The following is a 20,122-nucleotide window of genomic DNA, read 5'->3' on the forward strand; positions in this document are numbered from 1 at the left end:
CGTGGGGCCCCCTGGCCATACCTCCTGCTGGTTCCACGTCAGCCCGAGCACCCGTCGACATCCTGCAGGAGTGTCTCCAGCCCGTTGCCCTGCTTAGCTGACTGCCGCCCCAGACATGGGTAAGGACAGGGCCACTAAACCGGCGTCCGGGGCCACCCAAACCAGGATGGACAAATTCACGACCTCTGAGAGGGGGTCCGGCCCCACGGGCGAACTGGCCCCGGCCCCAGCTACGGACCTTGCTGCCATCCTGCAGGCCATCAACTCATCCCGCGCCTCCCTCGAGGGCATGGTGGGAGAGGTCAAGGTGGATGTTGCGCTTCTCCGGCAGGATCTGCGGAATGCCACCGCCCGCATCTCGGAAGCCGAATCCCGGATATCCACTGCTGAGGATGACATCCGCCATTTACAGGACCAGGTTCGGGAGTTGACCACACACCCTAAGGAGCTACACCGCCGGGTCGAAGATGCAGAAAACCGCGCTCGGCGCAGCAACCTGCGCCTAGTGGGATTCCCGGAGGGAGTCGAATCGGGCCGGGCGGACGACTTTATGGAGCGCTGGTTCCGATCCTGGATGCCGGCGGACAGCTTATCTGCTTCGTTCGTGGTGGAGAGAGCCCATCGCTCCCTGGCCCCCAGGCCCCCCGGTGCGCCCCCCCGGCCTTTCATCCTCAAGCTCTTGAATTTCCGAGACAGAGACGCCATTCTCCGCGAGGCCCGGCGCACGGAAACCCTCCACTACCAGAACCACAAAATCATGATTTTCCCGGACTACACTCGCGAAGTCCAAGAGCTGCGCCGCTCCTACACTGAAGTGAAACAAAAGCTGCGTTCCCTGGGCCTCCAGTACCAGCTCCAGTTCCCGGCCCGCCTCCGGGTTATCTTCCAGCATAAGACACTGTTTTCCGACACGCCACGAGGCCTGGTCCTGGTTGACAGAGGAGCACCCCCTGCACCGCTCTGGGCGCGGATCGCCCACGGGTGTGGGGGGGGGGGACGGGGGAGGCCCCGGACATCGAAGACCCGCCGGCGGCATCGCACGTTACCCCGGGAGCACACGGCGGAGGAGGCGGTCACCACGCGCTCTGGGGGACGGCCGCGCCGGGGGTCGAGAGCATCTTCTGCCTCCTCGGCCACACACGCCAGTCCCGTGGCTGACGGGCAGCGGGCCGTGTCCCCCCGGCTCAGAGGCCCTGCAGCCCAACCGGCCGAGTTGGTGGACACTTCGGACCTCTCTCGCAGCCCTAACATTTGACTCTCTATGTTTCTTTGGGGGAGGGTGGTGGGGGGTGCCCGGGCAGGGGTTGGAATGCCCCGCTGTCAGCGTTGCTCTTGGCCAGGGCAGATGAATCAGGCTTGACTTCAGTTGTACCAGGGGTCCACTAGCGCTCAAGCCCGAGCGTTGTAGCTTGGTGGTTCTTCCATTTGGTTCGGGCGACAGATGCTTCTGTTTTCGAAGTATAGGGTGGGGGGCGGGGGTTTGGGGTTGGTTTGGGGTTGTTTCTTCCTCGTTGGGGAGGCTTTGTTGGTGGGGGGCGACTCCCTCTTATTTGTTGTGCCAAGGCATCTTGTACTCTTTGACCTGCTCTCCTGCCCGATGTCCCGCTGTCCTTCCTCTCTAGGGGCGTGCTCAGCCGTGCCTCCACTGGCCCCCTCTTCTGTCCTGGACTATGGCTGACCCACCTGTCCCTAGGGCCGCCATGCGCATATTATCCTGGAACGTCAATGGTCTTCTGGACCGTTTTAAACGCATGGCGGTCCTCAAATACGCGCAACGTGCGGAGATTGATGTGCTCCTCCTCCAGGAGACTCACCTTTTGGGCAATAACTGTCCCTTTCTTAGCCGCTATGGTTATGACAGGGTGTGGCACTCAGGTTTTACACGGGGATCCCGAGGGGTAGCTATTCTGCTCCGCAAGTCCTTTCCCTTTGTCCTGACCCAGGTGCACTTGGACCCCCAGGGCATGGTAGTGGTGGTATGTGGTACTCTTGAGGGGCGACCCCTCACCCTGATGTCCCTCTACGCGGCTCCATCCCTCCTGCCGTCGGCCCTCTCCTACACCGCGGGTCTCCTCCCGACGCTTCCGGCGGGTTCCCTCATTCTCGGCGGGGATTTTAACGCTGTCTACACGCCCCACCTAGACTCGACGGGTCCGATATCCCCGGCCCGCGCCGCTCGCGCGAAGCAGCTCTCGTCTTGGGCTGAATCTCAGGGCCTCTGCGATGTTTGGAGGATCTGGCACCCGCAGGCTCGCCAATACACCCACACATCGGCGGCCCATCACTCCCATGCCCGGATCGACCTCATCTTTGTACCATCTACCGACTGCGCAGGGGTGCAGGCTTCGCGCATTCTCCCGAGGGGCCTTTCGGACCACTCGCCAGTGCTCCTTGCTCTTGGCCCCCCCCCCCTCTCTGCCCGTCCGATGTGGCGTTTGAACGCCTGGTTCCTCCACGACAAGGCTTTTCGGAAGGTGGTCGGTGGCGAGATAGCCGATTATTACTCTCACAACGAGGGCTCTGTCCCCTCCCCTGCCGTCCTGTGGGAGGCCGGCAAGGCGACTATTCGGGGCGCCGCTAAGGGGCATCTGCAACGGCGGGCTCAATCCCAGAAGCTCGCGGAATGCGAGGCTCAAGCCTTGGACCTGGAGCGCAACCTGGGGGAGTTGGACGACAGCACACGGTCTCGTCGCTTGGCTTTCCTGCGGGAAGAGATCCGCCTACACTCCCTGGAGGCGGCAAAGACTCTGTGGCGCTCCTCGGTGGCCCGGGTATACGGCTGGGGAGACAAAAACGGCACTCTTCTCCACCGGCTGGCTACTTACCCCCGGGCAGGTAGGATCATTCCAGCTATCGCGGACTCGGCGGGTGGCCTCCACACAGCCTCGGTGGCGATGGCCCAGGCGTTCGCCGACTATTATTCCCGGCTGTACCGACTCCGGACGTCCACGCTCTCCCTAGAGGAGTTGCTGGGGACGAATGTGGCGATGCTTGAGCGGCTGCAGCCTGAGGTTTCTGAGAGCCTCGATTCGCCTATCGAGCTGCAGGAGATTGAGGAGGCGATCGGCCACCTGGCGCCCGGGAAGACCCCGGGAACCGACGGGTTCCCTCAGGAATACTACGCTCACTATCTTGAGACTCTGGCCCCGAGGCTTCGGGACCTGTTCGCGGACGTGGTGGAGACGGGCTCGTTCCGGCCCGAAATGGACACAGCGACCATAGTTGTCCTCCCCAAGACGCAGCCCCCCTCGCGGTCCTGCTCGGACTACCGGCCGATATCCCTTATCAACACCGAACTCAAAATCTATGCCACGGTCCTCGCACAGCGGTTGCGCCCATCTCTTGCCTCCCTGGTCCACCCGTATCAATGCGGATTTATGCCGGACCGGGGGACCAGACACTGCCTGCGGCGCCTGCACCTCACGATGGCACACCGCGGCCGCCTTTCCCCCTATCTGGCCCTTCAGTTGGTCGACTTTGAAAAGGCCTTCGACTCAGTGGGGTGGGCGTACTTGGGTAAGGTCCTGGAGCACATGGGTTTCGGTCCCCGGTTCCGTGCCATGGTTGCGGTCCTGTACGCGATCCCGCGGGCCCGTGTTTTGGTCAATGGGGCTCTGTCTCGCCCGTTTCCCATAGGTCGAGGAACGCGCCAGGGATGTCCGCTCTCGCCCCTCCTTTTCGCTCTGGCCATGGAACCCCTGGCGGTACTGATTCGCTCGGATCCCGCTCTTCGCGGATGGGATTGGCCAGGTATGGCCCCCGATAAGATCGCCCTCTACGCGGACGACGTCCTCCTCTATCTCTCTGATCCAGCGACCTCGGGGCCCCAGGTCCGCCGGATTCTCCGTCGGTTTGGCCAAGCGTCGGGTCTTCATCTGAACCCTAAAAAATCCGTTCTAGTCCCGTTACACCCGTCACAGGACTGTTTTGATTGGCAATCGGATATTCCCCTCCGGAGACTCTCCTTTAAATACCTGGGGATCTGGGTCACCCTCCTTCTGGAACTCTGCTGGGCCCTCAATGTGGCTCCTGTAGTCAACAAGACCAGATCAGCTATGCTCCGGTGGCAGTCACTCCCATTGAATCCGCTGGGGAGAGTCGCCCTCTATAAGATGATGATCCTCCCCAAGTTTCTATACATGCTACAAAACACTCCGTGCCCTTTTCCGCGCCCGTGGTTCCGGGAACTGGATAAGATGGTGATCAAATTTCTCTGGGGCGGCGACAAGCCCCGGCTGGCCTTAGACCGCTGCAGAGTCCCCTCCTATGACGGCGGCCTGAGCATGACTAACCTATATCTCTATTACCTGGCCACCCAGCTACTGGTGATCCACGACTGGTTCTCGGGTGGATGGGGCGATCCGGCTTATCGACTCGAGGTGCATTGCCTCGGGTTCTCCTCTATCCAAAACATGCTCTATGGAGCAGCGGTCCCCCTGTCGCTCCCCGGCGTCGTGCGGGCCCCTTTTCTCGCGTGGCGCGCAGCTTTGAGGCACACCCGATGGTCGGGGACGAACACGCAACTCACACCGCTTTGGCACGGGTCATGGCTGCGGGAAGTGGTGGGACTAGCGGGCTTTCGGCAGTGGGATCTTCTCGGGATCTCCACTCTGGGCGATATATGGCGTGGGAGCCACATGTGTTCCTTCCAGGAGCTTCAGGCCCGCTTCTCGCTACAGCCTTCTCAATTTTATCGCTACCTTCAACTGCGCCATGCGGTCCAGGCCCACGTCCCTCTAGACTCCAGATTGCCTTCCCATAGCCCGCCTGAAGCCCAGGTGATGTTAGGGTGTCTGGGGAAGGGGGGTATATCCCGCATTTACAAATCCCTGATTAACAATACCCCGGTAGACTGGAGCGGACTAAAACAGCGATGGGAGGCCTGGGTGGGACCCCTAGATGACGAGGACTGGAGAGACACCCTTATGGCCCCTCGGTCGCTTACCACCTCCGCTAGGTTGCGGCTCATCCAACTCTACTACCTCCACACCGCTTATCTGACTCCGGACCGCCTATATCGTGCGGGCCTCCGCGTGGATGCCTCCTGTGCCCGCTGTGGGGTGGCTCCGGCGGACTTTTTACATATGGTGTGGTCTTGTTTCCGCCTGGAAGACTACTGGGCAGCGATTGAAGCCGATCTAGCGGAGGTCCTGGGATGGGGTGTCCCCCATGAGCCTAGAATGGCCCTGCTGGGCATCACGGACGGAATGGATGGGTCCCGTAACGACAAGTACTTCCTCACTACTGCCCTAATGGTGGCTAAGAGGGATATAGCAGCCGCGTGGTCACAGCCAGACCCGCCCAGAAGGGCTACCTGGAGTAGAGGGGTGGATTGGTGTGCGGCCCAAGAGCGGTCGTTATACGCTGCCCGGGGCTGCCCCAAAAAATTCCGCAAAATATGGGGGAAATGGCTGGGGGGCCTGCTTTGAGGGGTGGGGGCGCAGAGGGTGGGGACGGGGGTTGGGGGAGGAAGGGGGGGGTTTTTACATTCGTTTGTCGATGCTTCCCTGATTGAAGTTACTGATGCCATGTTCAATGCACTGTTGTATATCATTCTTGATATTGTCCTTTATGCCGCAAAACACAATCAATTTGTTTATCAAAAAAATTTGTGGTTGAAAAGACAGAATCCCATCAAACCTGACTCCTAAGTTCCTAGCTACCTCCACAAGGGCGGGGGAGTGGACAGATCTTCCAGGTACCTGTTACGTGGATCAACTGTATTGTTCTTCCCAAATAGATGATTTCAGTCTTATCTGTGTTACATTTAAGCTGGTTATTTTCCATCCATCAGACAATCTGTGTAAAACAGATCTTAGAGTTATGCTCAGAGGCAGAAGAATTCATATAAAGCGAGAGAATCAAATGAGTGTTGTCTGCATAGGTGGCCAAGATGCCAAAAGATTCAATCAGAGCCATCAAAGGAGATACATAAATATTAAATAAACTAGGGCTAATGAGACGCGCGCGCACCGCGACCCAAGATGGCCGCCCGGCGCTGAGGCTCTGCACGTCTTTGGACTTACGATCGGCCCCTGAGCAGCTCCAACGCGTCCCGCATCATAATTATGCCGGATTCGGGCATCGGAACACCGCTGCTCTAAAGAGATGTGCTTTGGATCTTCTGCAACTTTCTGAACACGGAGAAATATGCAGGTGATGTCCATAGCTTGCTAGCGGCCGCCATTTTGTTTTTTCTTGCTGTTTTTCACCTCAGCTTCTATCTGCTTTTTGAATGGTGCTTATATGAATATTTTTGAGCACTTTCTCTGGAGACATTTATTTGTATCATTTTCCACATTTATTGTATTCTCAGGGAAATGCTGATTTTACTCAGTGTTGTCCTGCTTCCATTGAGGTGAACTCTATATTACGATTTGGCGGCTGCCATTTTGTAGCTTGATGGTTTTCCTGCCGTTTTTTTTTTTCTCCTCATGATTACTCTCTACGATGCCTGCTTTCTTTTGAGATTTCCCTATCTTTGTGGACCACTCTTCCTAAACTACTTCATCTTTTTTTGTGTGGTGCCTTTCCTCGTCAAGTCAACTTCCTTGCCGCTTCATGGGCAGAGGCAGACGTCTCTTACACCAGCATAAATGGACAACAAGTACTCCTACTGCTTCCATTTCGGGAGTATTTTCGTTTAATAAATTTTCTTGCCTATCACATTTGCCTTCAGACTGTGGTCCCCTTGAATTTTCAGAACTCTCTTCCAAAATGGCGTCCAAGGGGTCACTATCCTCTACTACTGGGAAGAGACTCAAGCAAGATTCTCCCTCTCCCCCTAAGCCTGCTTCCCCGGTTTCTTTGGAGATGGTCTGGGAGGAATTGTGCGCCCATTGTCCATTCATTGAGGAAACTAACTCTCGTCTACTAATGTTGGATGATAAGTGGTCTTCCATGGATTCTCGCATCGCGGCAGTGGAGCATCAACTGGATAATGTTCAAGCTTTATCTTCTAAGGTATCTTCATTGGAATTAGAGATCTCCCAGCTGAAAAGAGCGTCCGAAGACCTGGAAAACAGGAATCGTCGTAATAATCTGCGTATTTCTGGACTTCCTGAAGGTCTTGAAGGGGAGGATCCTGTCACATATTTTACGTCTTTTTTACCTCAGTTTTTGGACCTGCCTGCTTCTACCAAATCAAACATTCAGCGTGCTCATAGACTTGGTCCTCGTCTTTCCTCCTCATCGGCACCTGCTAATCCCCGTGGAGTAATTATTTTATTTTTGCAATTTACTGACCTTTTGCTGGTTCTTAATGCAGCTAAAACCAAGAAGAACTTATCCTGGCACGGCACCAAGGTTTTTATTTCTCAAGATGTCTCTCCACTGACTGCTAAACGTCGCAAATAATTTTTGGATCTTCGTCGTCCTCTTCGTTCCTTAGGTGCCAGATATGGTCTATTCCATCCATGTCTCTTCAAAGTTACTTTTCTCAACAAGACTTACCTTTGAGGACCCAGCTGAACTTCGAAAATGTATTCATTCCTTCTCTACTACGTCAATGGAGACATCTCCTTCTACATCTGGTTCTTGATTTTTCTATTGCATTTTGATTGCACTATGTTTCTGGTTTAATTAGCTCATTTTTATCTTCTTATTATATTGCTTTATTTAAAGTCTATTTTTAACTAATTTAGTATTTTCTTTGCAGATTTGTTAATGCTCTTTTTCATCCTTGTCTTTTATATGTTTATCTCCTCTTTTTATTTCTCTTACATGTTTTCTTATGGTATAGACATTCTTGTATTTCTCTTAATTTAGGGTTTATTCCTTCCTATTTACAGGTTGAATATTTTGTCTTAACTTTCATCCGTGTTCCGGATCATGTTCATAGTCCTCTTATGGATGTCCTGACGTGTCGTGTTGCCCCCTGTTGGGTGTGCTGTCTTTATTGTCCCTTGCCGCCTCCCGTTCTCTTTTTGCTCCTTAAGGTACGTACTGCAGTCGTTGTTTGACATGTACTGTCTTCTTTTGTTTCTATTCTTTCTTTCCTACCTTCCCTTTCCCCTCTTTCTTTCCTTTGTTTTTCTTGCCTACCTCACGATGTTGGTATTTCTTGTTTTTCAATTGGCGTTTTGTTTTTTCCATACTCTATTTTCTTTTCTCTACTTCATTTTTTCATTTCCCATATATATCTTAGAATGTTCCCTTGATGCTTTAAGTTCAGAGTCATTTCTTGGAATGTGAAAGGTTTTATTAACCCCATCCAAAGGAAGAGAATATTGTCCCACCTTGCCTCTTACAATCCTGACTTGGTCCTTTTACAAGAGACCCATCTTACAGAATCCGAGGCATTAAAGTTAAAACGTAGTTGGGTGGGTTCAGTTTTATATTCTCCTTCTTCGAACAAGAAAAATGGTGTTATCATTTTATGTCACAAAAAATTAAATTGCAAGGTTATTTCACAAGAGGCTGATTCTGAAGGGAGATGGTTATTAGTTCAATTGTTCATAAATAATGTTTCTTTAACAGTTTTTAATGTTTATGGGCCTACGCATCGAGATTCTTCTTTCTGGCCCTTAATTACACAGAAATGTATTCAGTTTAAGGATGATTATTTTATATTAGGAGGTGATTGTAATCAAATTGTTGATCCCTTTGTTGATTCTTCATTCCTCAAAGCACATAAGCAATTTCTTGATACCATTTCCCAAGCTCACCTTGTAGACTCTTGGAGACTCTCCCATCCTGATTCTCTAGACTTCTTCTTTTCTCCTCCTCACAATTCTCTCTCGCTTAGACTATATCTTTCTCTCTCAATCCTTATCTCAAAATCTTTTATCCTCCTCTCTTGAACCTATTGTTATCTCTGATCATGCCCCACTTATAACTGATCTTGATTTGCTTCCACCACACCCCAGATCCTATCGTTGGCACTTTAACAACTCTTCTTTTAGATCCTAATTTTTCCTCCTCCTTTAATGCTTTTGCTAATGACTTCTTTGATCTAAATACCACTATGTCTTCCTCCCCCCATATTCTTTGGGATTCCTTTAAAGCCACTGCAAGAGGCTTCATTATTGATTTTGTTTCGAAAAAGAAGAAACGCTTCATTCAGCAACATAAAACTACCCTGGCTCACATTAAGTCTTTGGAGCATGAGTTCTATACGTCATCGAAAGATTCCGTGCTTCCAGCCTTGATACGCGCTAAGTTAGCGTTTAACAAAACTTCTACTGATAATGCTTCTTCTATTCTCTTACGTAGCAGCGCTCGTTACTATGGAGGTAGAAATAAAGTTGGGAAGTTTCTGGCGAATTATTTGAAAACACGCAAGGATCGAACTCTAATTGACTCTATTTACTCTCCCGATGGTTCTTTGCTGCACAAAGATCGAGAAATTCTTGACACATTCAAATTGTTCTATCTGAATCTTTATACCCCGGACTCCCCTCCCTCTAATTCCCTTGTCCAATCCTATCTAAATAACATACCGTCACCATCTACCTCCCATCTTAACCTATCTGATCTTGAGACAGATTTATCATTATCCGAATTGTCCTCTGCTCTAAGACTTTTAAAGAAAGGGAAAACTCCTGGGCCTGATGGTTTCTCTGTTGAATTTTATTTACATTTCTCTACATTATTATTCCCTAAACTTTTTAATCTTTTTCATTCCTTTTATCTTTCTGGGAAAACGGAGGGCACCTTTCAGGAAGCCACCATCTGCCTTATTCACAAGGAAGGGCGTGATCCCATATATTGTAAAAACTTTCGTCCGATCTCTCTGGTCAATGCTGATTATAAGCTTTTTGCCAAATTACTTGCTCTACGTTTAGATCCTCTTATGCCACACTTGGTCGGTAAAGAACAGTGTGGTTTTGTCAAAGGTAGATTAACTTCGGATAATTCTCGCCTCTTTCTCAATGTTTTAAATAAGGTTCCCTCCCTTTCCGTTTCTCTAGCGGCTATTTCTGTTGATGCTGAAAAGGCATTTGATAGAGTAGACTGGTCTTTTTTATTTGCGGCTCTCAAATGGCATGGTCTTGGCCCTAAACTAATCTCGCTTATTTCACTATTATACTCTGCCCCTAGAGCGTCGGTGTTAATTAACGGTTCTACTTCCTCTTACTTTCCACTCCGTCAAGGAATTCGCCAAGGTTGTCCTCTTTCCCCTCTGCTCTTTGTTCTTGCACTTGAACCTTTCTTATCTTCCATTCGCAATAATTCTTCTATTTCTGGTTTTCCTTACGGTGATCATCATTTAAAACTCTCCGCTTATGCAGATTATATTTTACTTTTTATTTCTGATCCGGATACTTCTATCCCCTCGCTCCTGCGTGAATTCACTTCTTTTTCCCTTGTCTCTGGATATAAAATTAACTCGGACAAGACAGAAATACTTCCTCTTACTAATACATGCCTTCCTCACTCGTTTTCTTCTACTGGTTTTACTTGGAGTAGTTCCAAAATCAAATACTTAGGTATGTGGTTTTCTAATTCCATTGCTTTTACCATCAAATTAAATATGTCTGGGATTCTTTCTCGGATTGACAAACTGCTCTCCTCTTGGAATCCTCTTTTTCTTTCCTGGTGGGGCCGTTTAGATTCAATCAAGATGGTGGTCTCCCCTATCTTACTCTATGCCCTCTCTATGCTTCCTATCCACATCCCTTCTTGTTATTTTAAAAGGATTGACTCCTGTTTATCCAAATTCCTTTGGAAGGGTAAAAGAGCTAGATTATCCTTATCCTCACTACGTAAAGCAAAATCTAATGGAGGTGTTAGTTTCCCTGATTTCCGTCTTTACCATAAATCATTTTCCCTTCGCCAAGCCTCAAAATGGCTTATCTCTAACATTTCCCCATACACTCCCCTTTGGCTATCCATCGAACATGATTTGTTGTTGCCTTTCTCTTTTAAGGAAGTTCTTACCTTTTCTGCAAAATCCTCTTACACTACTCCTCCCTTGTTTAAACATATGTGTTCTCTGTTAAAACCTATTACTTGTCCAAAATCTATATCCAGAGAAACCTTTTTAGAGTCGTCTATTTGGTATAACGCCCTTATTACTGTGAATAATAGACCTATTTTTTGGAACACTTGGCAACGGAAACGTATATTTTGGGTTAAACATATTTTTGATGGTACATCTCCTTATTCTTTTCCTCAATTCCAATCTATTTTTCAATGTCCTCGCTCATTTTTACTTAAGTTTTTAATTCTGATGACGAAAATTCTAGACACTTTTTATTCTCTTCCGTCCCCCTCTTCTCATACTCCTTCAAATTCTCTCCTACATATCCTTTTTTCGCTCCCTAAGGCTTCTCTTATCTATAAGTATTTCTCGGCCCCCAACCCAGAGCGTGTTAAAACTAAATTGGAACTTTTATGGGAATCTGATCTGGGATGTGAGTGGAGCATTTCCTTTTGGGATCATCTTTGATCCCGTTCTCTTAAAATTTCTCGTTCTGCTTCTCTTACTCAATCAATGTTTTTTCTATATCAAAGACTTTACATTACTCCTATTTCCTTAGCTCGTTTTTCTCTGTCCAATGACACTAATTGTTGGTCTTGTGGCTCCTCTAATGCTGATCTCAAGCATCTTCTTTTCTTTTGTTCTTCAGTTTCTTTTTTCTGGGAGAAAGTTTGGTCCTATATTTCTCGTATTCTTCACATATCTATTGCTTATTCTATCCCTCTTCTTTTTGCTGGTAGCCTGTCGGACTCTTTAGATATTTCCCCTCACACACAGGGCCTCTTTGACCTTATGCTTGCTTTAGCCTTCCAACATATTACACTTAACTGGAAAACTCTCAACAAGCTCTCAATACAACATTGGTGTAACAATATCTGTCACTTTCATCGTCTTGATGTTGCGCTTGCTTCTTCTTGCAAACCTACTTTTAGTAAAGATCTTTTCTGGTTGCCTTTGACTACCTATTTAGATAGCTTGGCGTCGACACTTAATCTCCGATCACATGTTGCAAATTTTAAACCTCCCTGAGTGTTCTCTCTGTTCTTTTGATTTCTATAATTTTTGTGATTTAGTAGTTACATTATGTTGTTTCAGATTACTCCTCTTGTCCTCTGAAGTTTGCATTTACTATTCACCTCAAGTTATATGCCTCATAGATTAAATTTTTCCCTTCTTCCTCTCTTCCCCTCCCCACTTGTTATTTTTCCCTAAAAAATATTTAAATAGCTTTCTCCTCTGGTTTTAAACTCCAGTCGGTTATTGTTAATACTTGGTATACATTGTTTCTCTGTATTACTGGTACAGTTGTATTTCTTCAATAAAGCTTTGTAAACTGAAAAATAAACTAGGGCTAAGGATTGATCCCTGTGGAACACCACACTTTAGGTCTTTTCACCTCAAGAGAAAAGGTACTAGAGAGACCATCTGTTTTCTATTTGTGAGATAACAAACCATGTGACCACTAAAGAAAATATCCGAAAGACACTGGAGGAGCACCACATTTGACACCATATCAAATACGACCGATAGATCCAAAAGAATCAATACCCCATTCTTACCCTTGTCCAGCATAGCTTTGATTGTTTCAGATATCCCCAAAAGTGCGGACTCCGTATAATACTTAGATCTAAACACAGATTGAAATGGGTGCGGAGTATTACATTTTTGGGAGTATCCATTAATTGCTCATTTACGTTTTTCAATTGTTTTTTAGAAAGAGCTGCAAACAGAGAGTTAGGTAGAAAATTGGACAGTATCGAAAGATGTGCAGATTGCTTTATTAATGGTTTAACAACTGCCAATTTCCAGGACTCAGGAACTGATGCTGAAACAAGAGATGCATTAAGAAAATAATTAATGACCGGGTTAACCATCTCAATCGCTTTCTTAACTCAGCGAACAAGGATCTAATGGGGATCCACATTTGCAAGCCAAGATGGCACTTTCTGATTGCTGAAGAGAAATGAGTAAAAAAATCTGTCATTATAGTATGTGGGGGGAAAGATCCTTGTTCCACGGCCTTAGACAGTTCTAGATCAGTTGGCCTACTAGCGAAACCCTGTTGGATTGTGGCTATTTTCTCTTTGAAGAAATTGGAGAGATTGTCACACAAAAATTGAGATGGAATAATGTGAGTTGAACAAGCCTTGGGTTGAAGGAAAACCTTATCTATATGAAAGATGTTCTTTGTATCGTTAGCTCCCTCAATTAGAGAACTACAGTAGGATTTTTGCATCCCATATCAATTTATGGTACTTCTTTAAAGCTAATATAGATCTTTCCTTCTCTTCAGCACTATATTGAGCTCGCCATTTTCTTTCAATTAATTTACATTATGACCTCTCGATCAAGGATGAGGAAAATCACGGCACAGAAGGTCTGACACAATTGCAACTGGTATGTCAACAAAGGGAGGGACGAGAAGGGCTTGATGAAGGTCCAACGTACATGCCCTAAATTAAGCCAAGAGACAGAAAGGTACGGAGTTCCTTAGGTGGGATATTAGCCACCTTGTGTATACTCTAGGTAGTGAGGAGGTGGGAAATACCTCCTGTCTGAACTAGGACCCTCACACACCCAGGAGGTATTCCCCACCTCCTCACTACCTAGAGTATACACAAGGTGGCTAATATCCCACCTAAGGAACTCCGTACCTTTCTGTCTCTTGACAATTGCAACTGGGACTGAAAAGTCAAACTGCTTCCTTCAGTGATCTTGATGCCTATTTGAAAAAAAAAACTGTAATTTAGTCCAGAAGTAGCTGCATCAGTAAATTGACATGGATATGTTTCGATCATCACCCCCCAGGCTTCCCCCTACCCCTAGCTCCCCCCCCAACCCACACACACAAATACCTCTTTCTGCAGGAACCAGTCTAATACACAGAAATTCTATGACACCATTAACAATTAGGAGGCATTCGAAGACACAAAGTGATGCACTCTTATTTTGTGACACAAATTAGGGTCAGTCATTAAGTGGAATTTGCTGCAATGAGACACTATTGCTACAGCAATTTAACTAGTGTTGCTTTAAAGTCGCAGTTGCAAATAATTTTCAGCACATTTTACACCTACCTTTCCAATCCATACAGAATAATCACATAGTTCCTCAAGGTCCATCAATCTCATCCTAAAATTTAATTTAAAAAAAGTATTTTTCTGTACCTTTGTTGTGTGTTAACTGTGTTGGTGGAACAGGCACAGCTAGAATTTCAGCCATATTCATTTCTGAACATAATGCCTGGCTGACTTCATTGCCACCTTTCTGAAGTACGCTGCAGCAGAAAAAGAGACATCTATATCAGTACTCTTACAATACTAAAACCTGTCAGTATAACATTCCTCCATTTTGCATAGTCAAATGGTGTGATGAGAAAGTAGGCATGCCATGAGTCGGCTGGCGATATTGAAGCATTTTCAAGCATTTACACTTTAGCTACTCTTTTGAAAATTGTTTCTTTTATGTGAAATTATTTAACAGAAACACCTGTGTTTCTGCATGGAAAGTCTGGGACTTTTATGCACAAGTAATTTTAATTAAGGGGTTGGAAAATAGTGAGACGGAATAAATCATCACACAACTGTTTTGAAAACCACCACAAAATCAGAACTCAAAAGCTTTGAAAGTCCTAGACCAATCCCCAACAACCAATAATAACAATAATCATTGGACTACCCACTAACCAAAATCAAAAACACCTTAGGAATAATTCTCTCCACAAACGTATTTTGCTTAATTCATTTAAGTTGCAGTTTGTGAGAATTTGCAACTTCAGTTTTTATATGTTCAGTCGAATTTCATTGCCATCTGTGTGCGTGGATTCTGCATCAAGAACAGAGGATTAGGCATTTCTTTCTTCAGTTTATTACTTACAGCCAACAAAGCAATCATTGTAACACTGCACTTGTGGTAGTAGAATAGATTGTTCTTGGGATAGAATGTCTTTTAGAATGTTCATTTATGTGTTCTCTCTATGGAAGTTTCTTCTGAAGTGCATCCATGCGCTGCTTGTGTATTTCTTTGAATCCCTGTGTTTGTTCCATGTTCTGAAGAGCAGCTTAGCTTCAGTTACACTGCTGATCTTCAGAAGGTGGATGCTCCATTAAACAAATTCATGAAGACTCTTCTTTGATTTATTTGTAACTACTTCATATTGGCAACGAGGATGGATTTTTAACCTCACTAAGGCTCTGGAGCATCCACGCAGACAGCATTTACGAATTTCTGCATTTTACTCTACTTATGTAACAGTTGGAGGAATTTCGTTCCTAATATACCTGCTTCTTGTGCCTCCCTGCTGCTGTCGGCACACTGGATTATCAAGCAAAAAGGGATTCCTGTTCGTTTGGGCACGCTTTCTTTTGCGGTCTTTTACTTCAATTGGTTCAGCTCCCCCCGCAGTGTACTCTTCGCATATAGTATTGTCGAAATACTTGGATTTGGGGCGAGCTTTCAGCAATTTTCACGGAGATTATAACATTGGCGAGTGGTTACACGCGTGCATCCAGCCGCGCTGTTGTCTTTAAAACACCTGTCCTGTTTCAAATTGAGGGCAATCTTTGGAGAGATTTACTTCTCCATTTATTTCTACGATTTTGGTAAGGAGAATATCGTTTTATTATGAAGGTGCATGCGCGCGCAACCAGCCGCCCAGCTTATCTTTGAAATATTTAAACGGAACTTACCGCTTCTGGTTTTCAAACTCTCAGCTGTTCGGCCTTCGGTGCATTTGTTCTACCAGCATCTCATCGAACATTGAAGCAGAGTGTCGAATATTGAAGCAGTGTGTCACGTCTTCACATTGTGATCCTTGCGTGTTTCGGTGATGCGCACACCTCATTACTTCACACTCAACGTCATCACGCTTTTGGATAGCTTCCTCACGCTCCTGGTGGCCATTTTGTTTATGATAGGTTACCTTAGTAACTTGTGCTACGATCATCTATTTGGGACGCAGACAAGCCGGATTATATATTTGGATTGCTGTTTTACTGCTTTTGGGTAGATTTTTTAAATTATTATTGAATATTTACAATAATATTTTAAACATTATTTTTATTATTTAATTAAGTTTATTTTACCATGAGCACCGTTTGTGGCAATCCTCCACCTCCTTTTTATTCAGGTCCCAATCAACCTAGCATGAAATGGGAAAAATGGCACAGGCAATTTAATAATTACTTATTAGCCATTAATGGTGACAGTTTTAGTGCTAAAAGGAAAAAAGCGTTACTTTTAAATACTTTGGGTGGTCATGCTGAGGATGTATTTGAACATTTACCACCATCTCCTACTCCAGCAAGAATGGAGAGTGGCGATTACGATTGTTTTTCTGAAGCAATAGATAGGCTTAAAAAGAGGTTTACTGAACAACCTCATATTGTTATGGAGAGGTACAATCTTTATACCAGACATCAATTACTTAATGAACCTGTTGATACTTATGTTGAATGCCTAAGAGTACTAGCAGCTGAATGTGATTTTGGAGATCAGGTAGATAAATATATTCGAGATCAATTAATTATTCGTTCCTCCAATAGAAAGATTCAAGAGCAACTTTTAAGGCAACGCAATCCATCTTTATAAGAAACTATTCAGATTGCAAAAAGTGTTGAACGTTCTATTATTTCTTTTAATAATATAAATGTTGATAACATTTCTACAGGTGTTGCAGCTGTTAATTTAACAGACTTGAATGCTAAATATGCTCATTTTAAAAACAAATCTTTTAAAACTACTACCACAACGTCACAGAATCCAGTTAAGCAACATACTAATTCTGGAAAGCTATTCTGTAATCATTGTGGTTCCAAGTCACATTCATTTCAATTCAGACATTTTCCAGCTAGGGGTAAAGAGTGCTTTAAATGTAAAAAAATAGGTCATTTTGGAACATATTGCCAATCCAGCAGGAGAGTGGCTATTTTATCTGATATAGATATTGAAGAAGAGGTACCTTCTGAGCCAACTTTTGAGAATAAAATTCTTTCTATAACAGAAACTCATGAGTTAGGTTATGTTTCTCACAATGATAATGACATTGACTCTGAACCTTATGTGCCTCCCATGTGTATTATTTCTGTTGATGGTAAAGAAATAGAGGTTAATGCAGATTCGGGTTCTCCCTATACAATTATTTCTGATTCTTTCTTTTATAAGTCATGGGAAAATAAAACTTTAGAACCCAATGATATTCGTGTTTACGGTTTTGGGGGCAAAGAAATTGAAATGTTACAGTATTTTATTTCTGACATTACTTTCAAACAAAAAACTATACTTGGTAAGGTTTATGTTGCTGTTGATGGGTTGCAGGTATTAGGATGGAAACATCAAGGAAGGTTTAATATTATTTTGCGCCCCAATGCAAAAACACAAGTATGTTTCGTTGAGGATTTGCAAATTGTTAAAAACGAATCTAAAAACAATGATGATATTGCGCAAAAAGTGCTTGATAGACACAAAAATGTTTTTAAAAATGAGTTGGGAAAAGTTAAAGGATTTTCTCACAGAATTGTATTTAAAAAAAATGCTATACCTTCAAGGCAGAAGTTAAGAAATGTTCCTTTATCTGTTAGGAATGAATTGTCTGACATGATCAAAAAATTATGTGTTGATGGGGTAATTGAACCTGTCAATGCGTCAGAATGGATTTCTCCCATAGTTTTAGTCAAAAAATGGAATGGAGAACTTAGGATATGCACGGATTTGAGGTCTGTAAATAAACAAATTGCCATGGAATGTCATCCTCTGCCTAAGGAACTAGATGGTGCAAACATTTTTAGTACTATAGATCTAAAATCTGCATACCATCAGGTGGAGCTAACTGAGGACTCTAGAGACATTACTACCTTTATCACACCTGAGGGTACTTTTAGATATATTAGAATGCCTTTTGGGCTTCCATCTGCCGCCTCAGTGTTTCAAAGATTAATGAACTGCTTGTTTGGAGACACTGATGGCGTAGTTGCGTTTCAGGATGATATTTTAATCTTTTCTGACTCTGACAAAAAACATCAGGAAATTCTTGACAAAGTCTTGTCTGTGTTGGAAGATAAAGGTATGACTATTCGCCTTGACAAGTGCAAGTTCTTTTCTTCTGAAGTTGAGTATTTAGGTCATCTGATTAATGGAAATGGTATTTTTCCAAAAAAAGACCTCCTGTTGTCAATTAAAAATATGAACAACCCTCAGGACAAGGACCAACTTAAATCCTTCTTAGGATTATGCGAATATTATTCTTGATTTGTTCCTAAGTTTTCTGACATAGTTTTACCACTAAGATTATTGCTCAAAAAAGGATGCAAATTTTTATGGACAAATGAGCGTTCCAAAGCTGTTAATGCCATCAAATCTGCTAACATTGGCTGTAATCCTTTATCTCCCTTTTCTCCAACTGCCCCGAACATTATTACTGTTGATGCAAGCGCCACTGGACTTGGTGCTGTATTAAGTCAACTTAAAGCGAATAATGAAGTTACCATTGCTTTTGCTTCAAGACCATTGTCAGTTGCTGAGTCTAAGTACTCTACTAATGAAAGGGAAGCCTTAAGTTGTTCTTGGGCAGTGGAACATTTTAAAATTTATTTGTGGGGCAAATCATTCAAAATCAAAACTGATCATAAACCTTTAATTTCTCTGAGCATCAACCAGATTACTTGGCATTCTTGCTAAACTCTAGGAGTACAATTTTGAGATTATTTACATTCCAGGTTCTCAAAACTTGAGAGCTGATTGTTTATCTAGACTGTTACCAGATTCTCATGTTCCCAAACAGCCTGAATGTTTTGAGGAATGTGTAGTTGCATCTGTTTATGACATGGTGCTTTCTATGTCTCAGCTCATTTCAAAAGAGGAATGGTCAAAAGCAATGGATTTAGATGAGGATCTTAATTTGGTACATAAATATATTGTTTAAGGTTGGCCACTTGAGAGAAATTTTTCAAAAGACTTTCTGTTTTTTGTAAAATTAGAGATGATCTCTTGATTAATGAAAATTTGATTTTAAAAGGTGATTTTTTTGTTCCTCCAAAAGCTATAAGACAAAAGATCATGTCCATTGCTCATTTAGGTCATTTAGGCCAATCAAGCACTATTAAAAACGTTAGAGATTTATTTTGGTGGCCTTATATGGACAATTGTATTATTAATTTTGTTAAAAATTGTACTCTTTGTGCTGATTCTGACAAAGTTTTGAAACCACAACATTCTGATGTAGGAAAAATTGAAGTTCCTGACACTCCATGGAACAAAATTGTGCGATTGACATTCTGGGTCCTTACGAAGAAATTTATTTGCAAAAATTGGAAATTATAGTAGCCATTGATTATTTTTCTAAATGGGTTGAATATAAATGGGACACCCAAACAGATTCTTTATCTTTTGTTAAATTTCTTAAAGAAATTTTAAAAAAAGAAGGTTTACCTTCAACTGTTGTTTATGATAATGGTCCACAATTTACCTCACATGTATTTAGCTCTTTTCTCAAAAATGCCAATATTAAACATATTAAAACTGCTTTGTATTCTCCTAACATAAATGGTCTTGTGGAAAGGTTTAACAAGACCTTAGTTGAGGGAATTCAATTGGCCATCAAAGCTCGCATTGATGTCAAGGCTCATACAGTGGATTTGGTTTGGTCTTATTTGTGTACTCTACATTGTACTACCTTTTCACCTTTCGTTTTGTTAAAAGGTAGGAAACCCCACCAAGAACTTTCCCTTTCATGGACCAAATCTTGTGAATCCAATTTACAGATGAGCATCATTTACAAACTAGCTAAACAAAACTGTAATGCTTCAAATAAAATGGTTCCTTCCAAACATACTGCTTTGCAAGTAGGTGACAAAGTTAAAATCAAATTTCCTGTTTTTGTTAAAAAAAGTTCAATCAAAGTTTTCAGATGTTTTTATTATTCTTAAAGTTGGTAAGACATCTGTTCTTTGAGATAATGGTTCTTGGTGGAATATTTCAAAAATTGCCAAAGTTAATGCATCTATTTCTAAAAGATATGCATGTTCCTCTGATCCAGATTTTTCTAGTGATTCAGTTGTTTTGGAAAAAAGGAATAGGGCCAATGTATCATTCTGATCTTGATGTGATTAATCCGGTTTCTTCTTCAAGTTCGCCATCGCATGTACATGTTGATAACCATACTTCTTCTAGTTTGTTGACTACCTCCAAGAGACAGAAACGCAT

General features: G+C 44.1%; 1 protein-coding gene across 3 annotated transcripts in view; it reads right to left on the minus strand.

The window, feature by feature from the left end:
* SKA3 (spindle and kinetochore associated complex subunit 3) overlaps nucleotides 1-20,122 on the minus strand; it is a 637,733-nt gene that overhangs the window by 378,422 nt on the left and 239,189 nt on the right. For all 3 annotated transcript variants that reach the window (XM_085621582.1, XM_085621581.1, XM_085621580.1), the window contains one exon: nucleotides 14,092-14,201. In XM_085621582.1, the coding sequence (XP_085477708.1) occupies nucleotides 14,092-14,201 (110 nt within the window). The remainder of the gene's footprint in view (nucleotides 1-14,091; nucleotides 14,202-20,122) is intronic.

The sequence above is a fragment of the Triturus cristatus genome, chromosome 8 (assembly GCF_964204655.1).
Source record: "Triturus cristatus chromosome 8, aTriCri1.1, whole genome shotgun sequence".
In the NCBI taxonomy this organism is placed as follows: domain Eukaryota; kingdom Metazoa; phylum Chordata; class Amphibia; order Caudata; family Salamandridae; genus Triturus; species Triturus cristatus.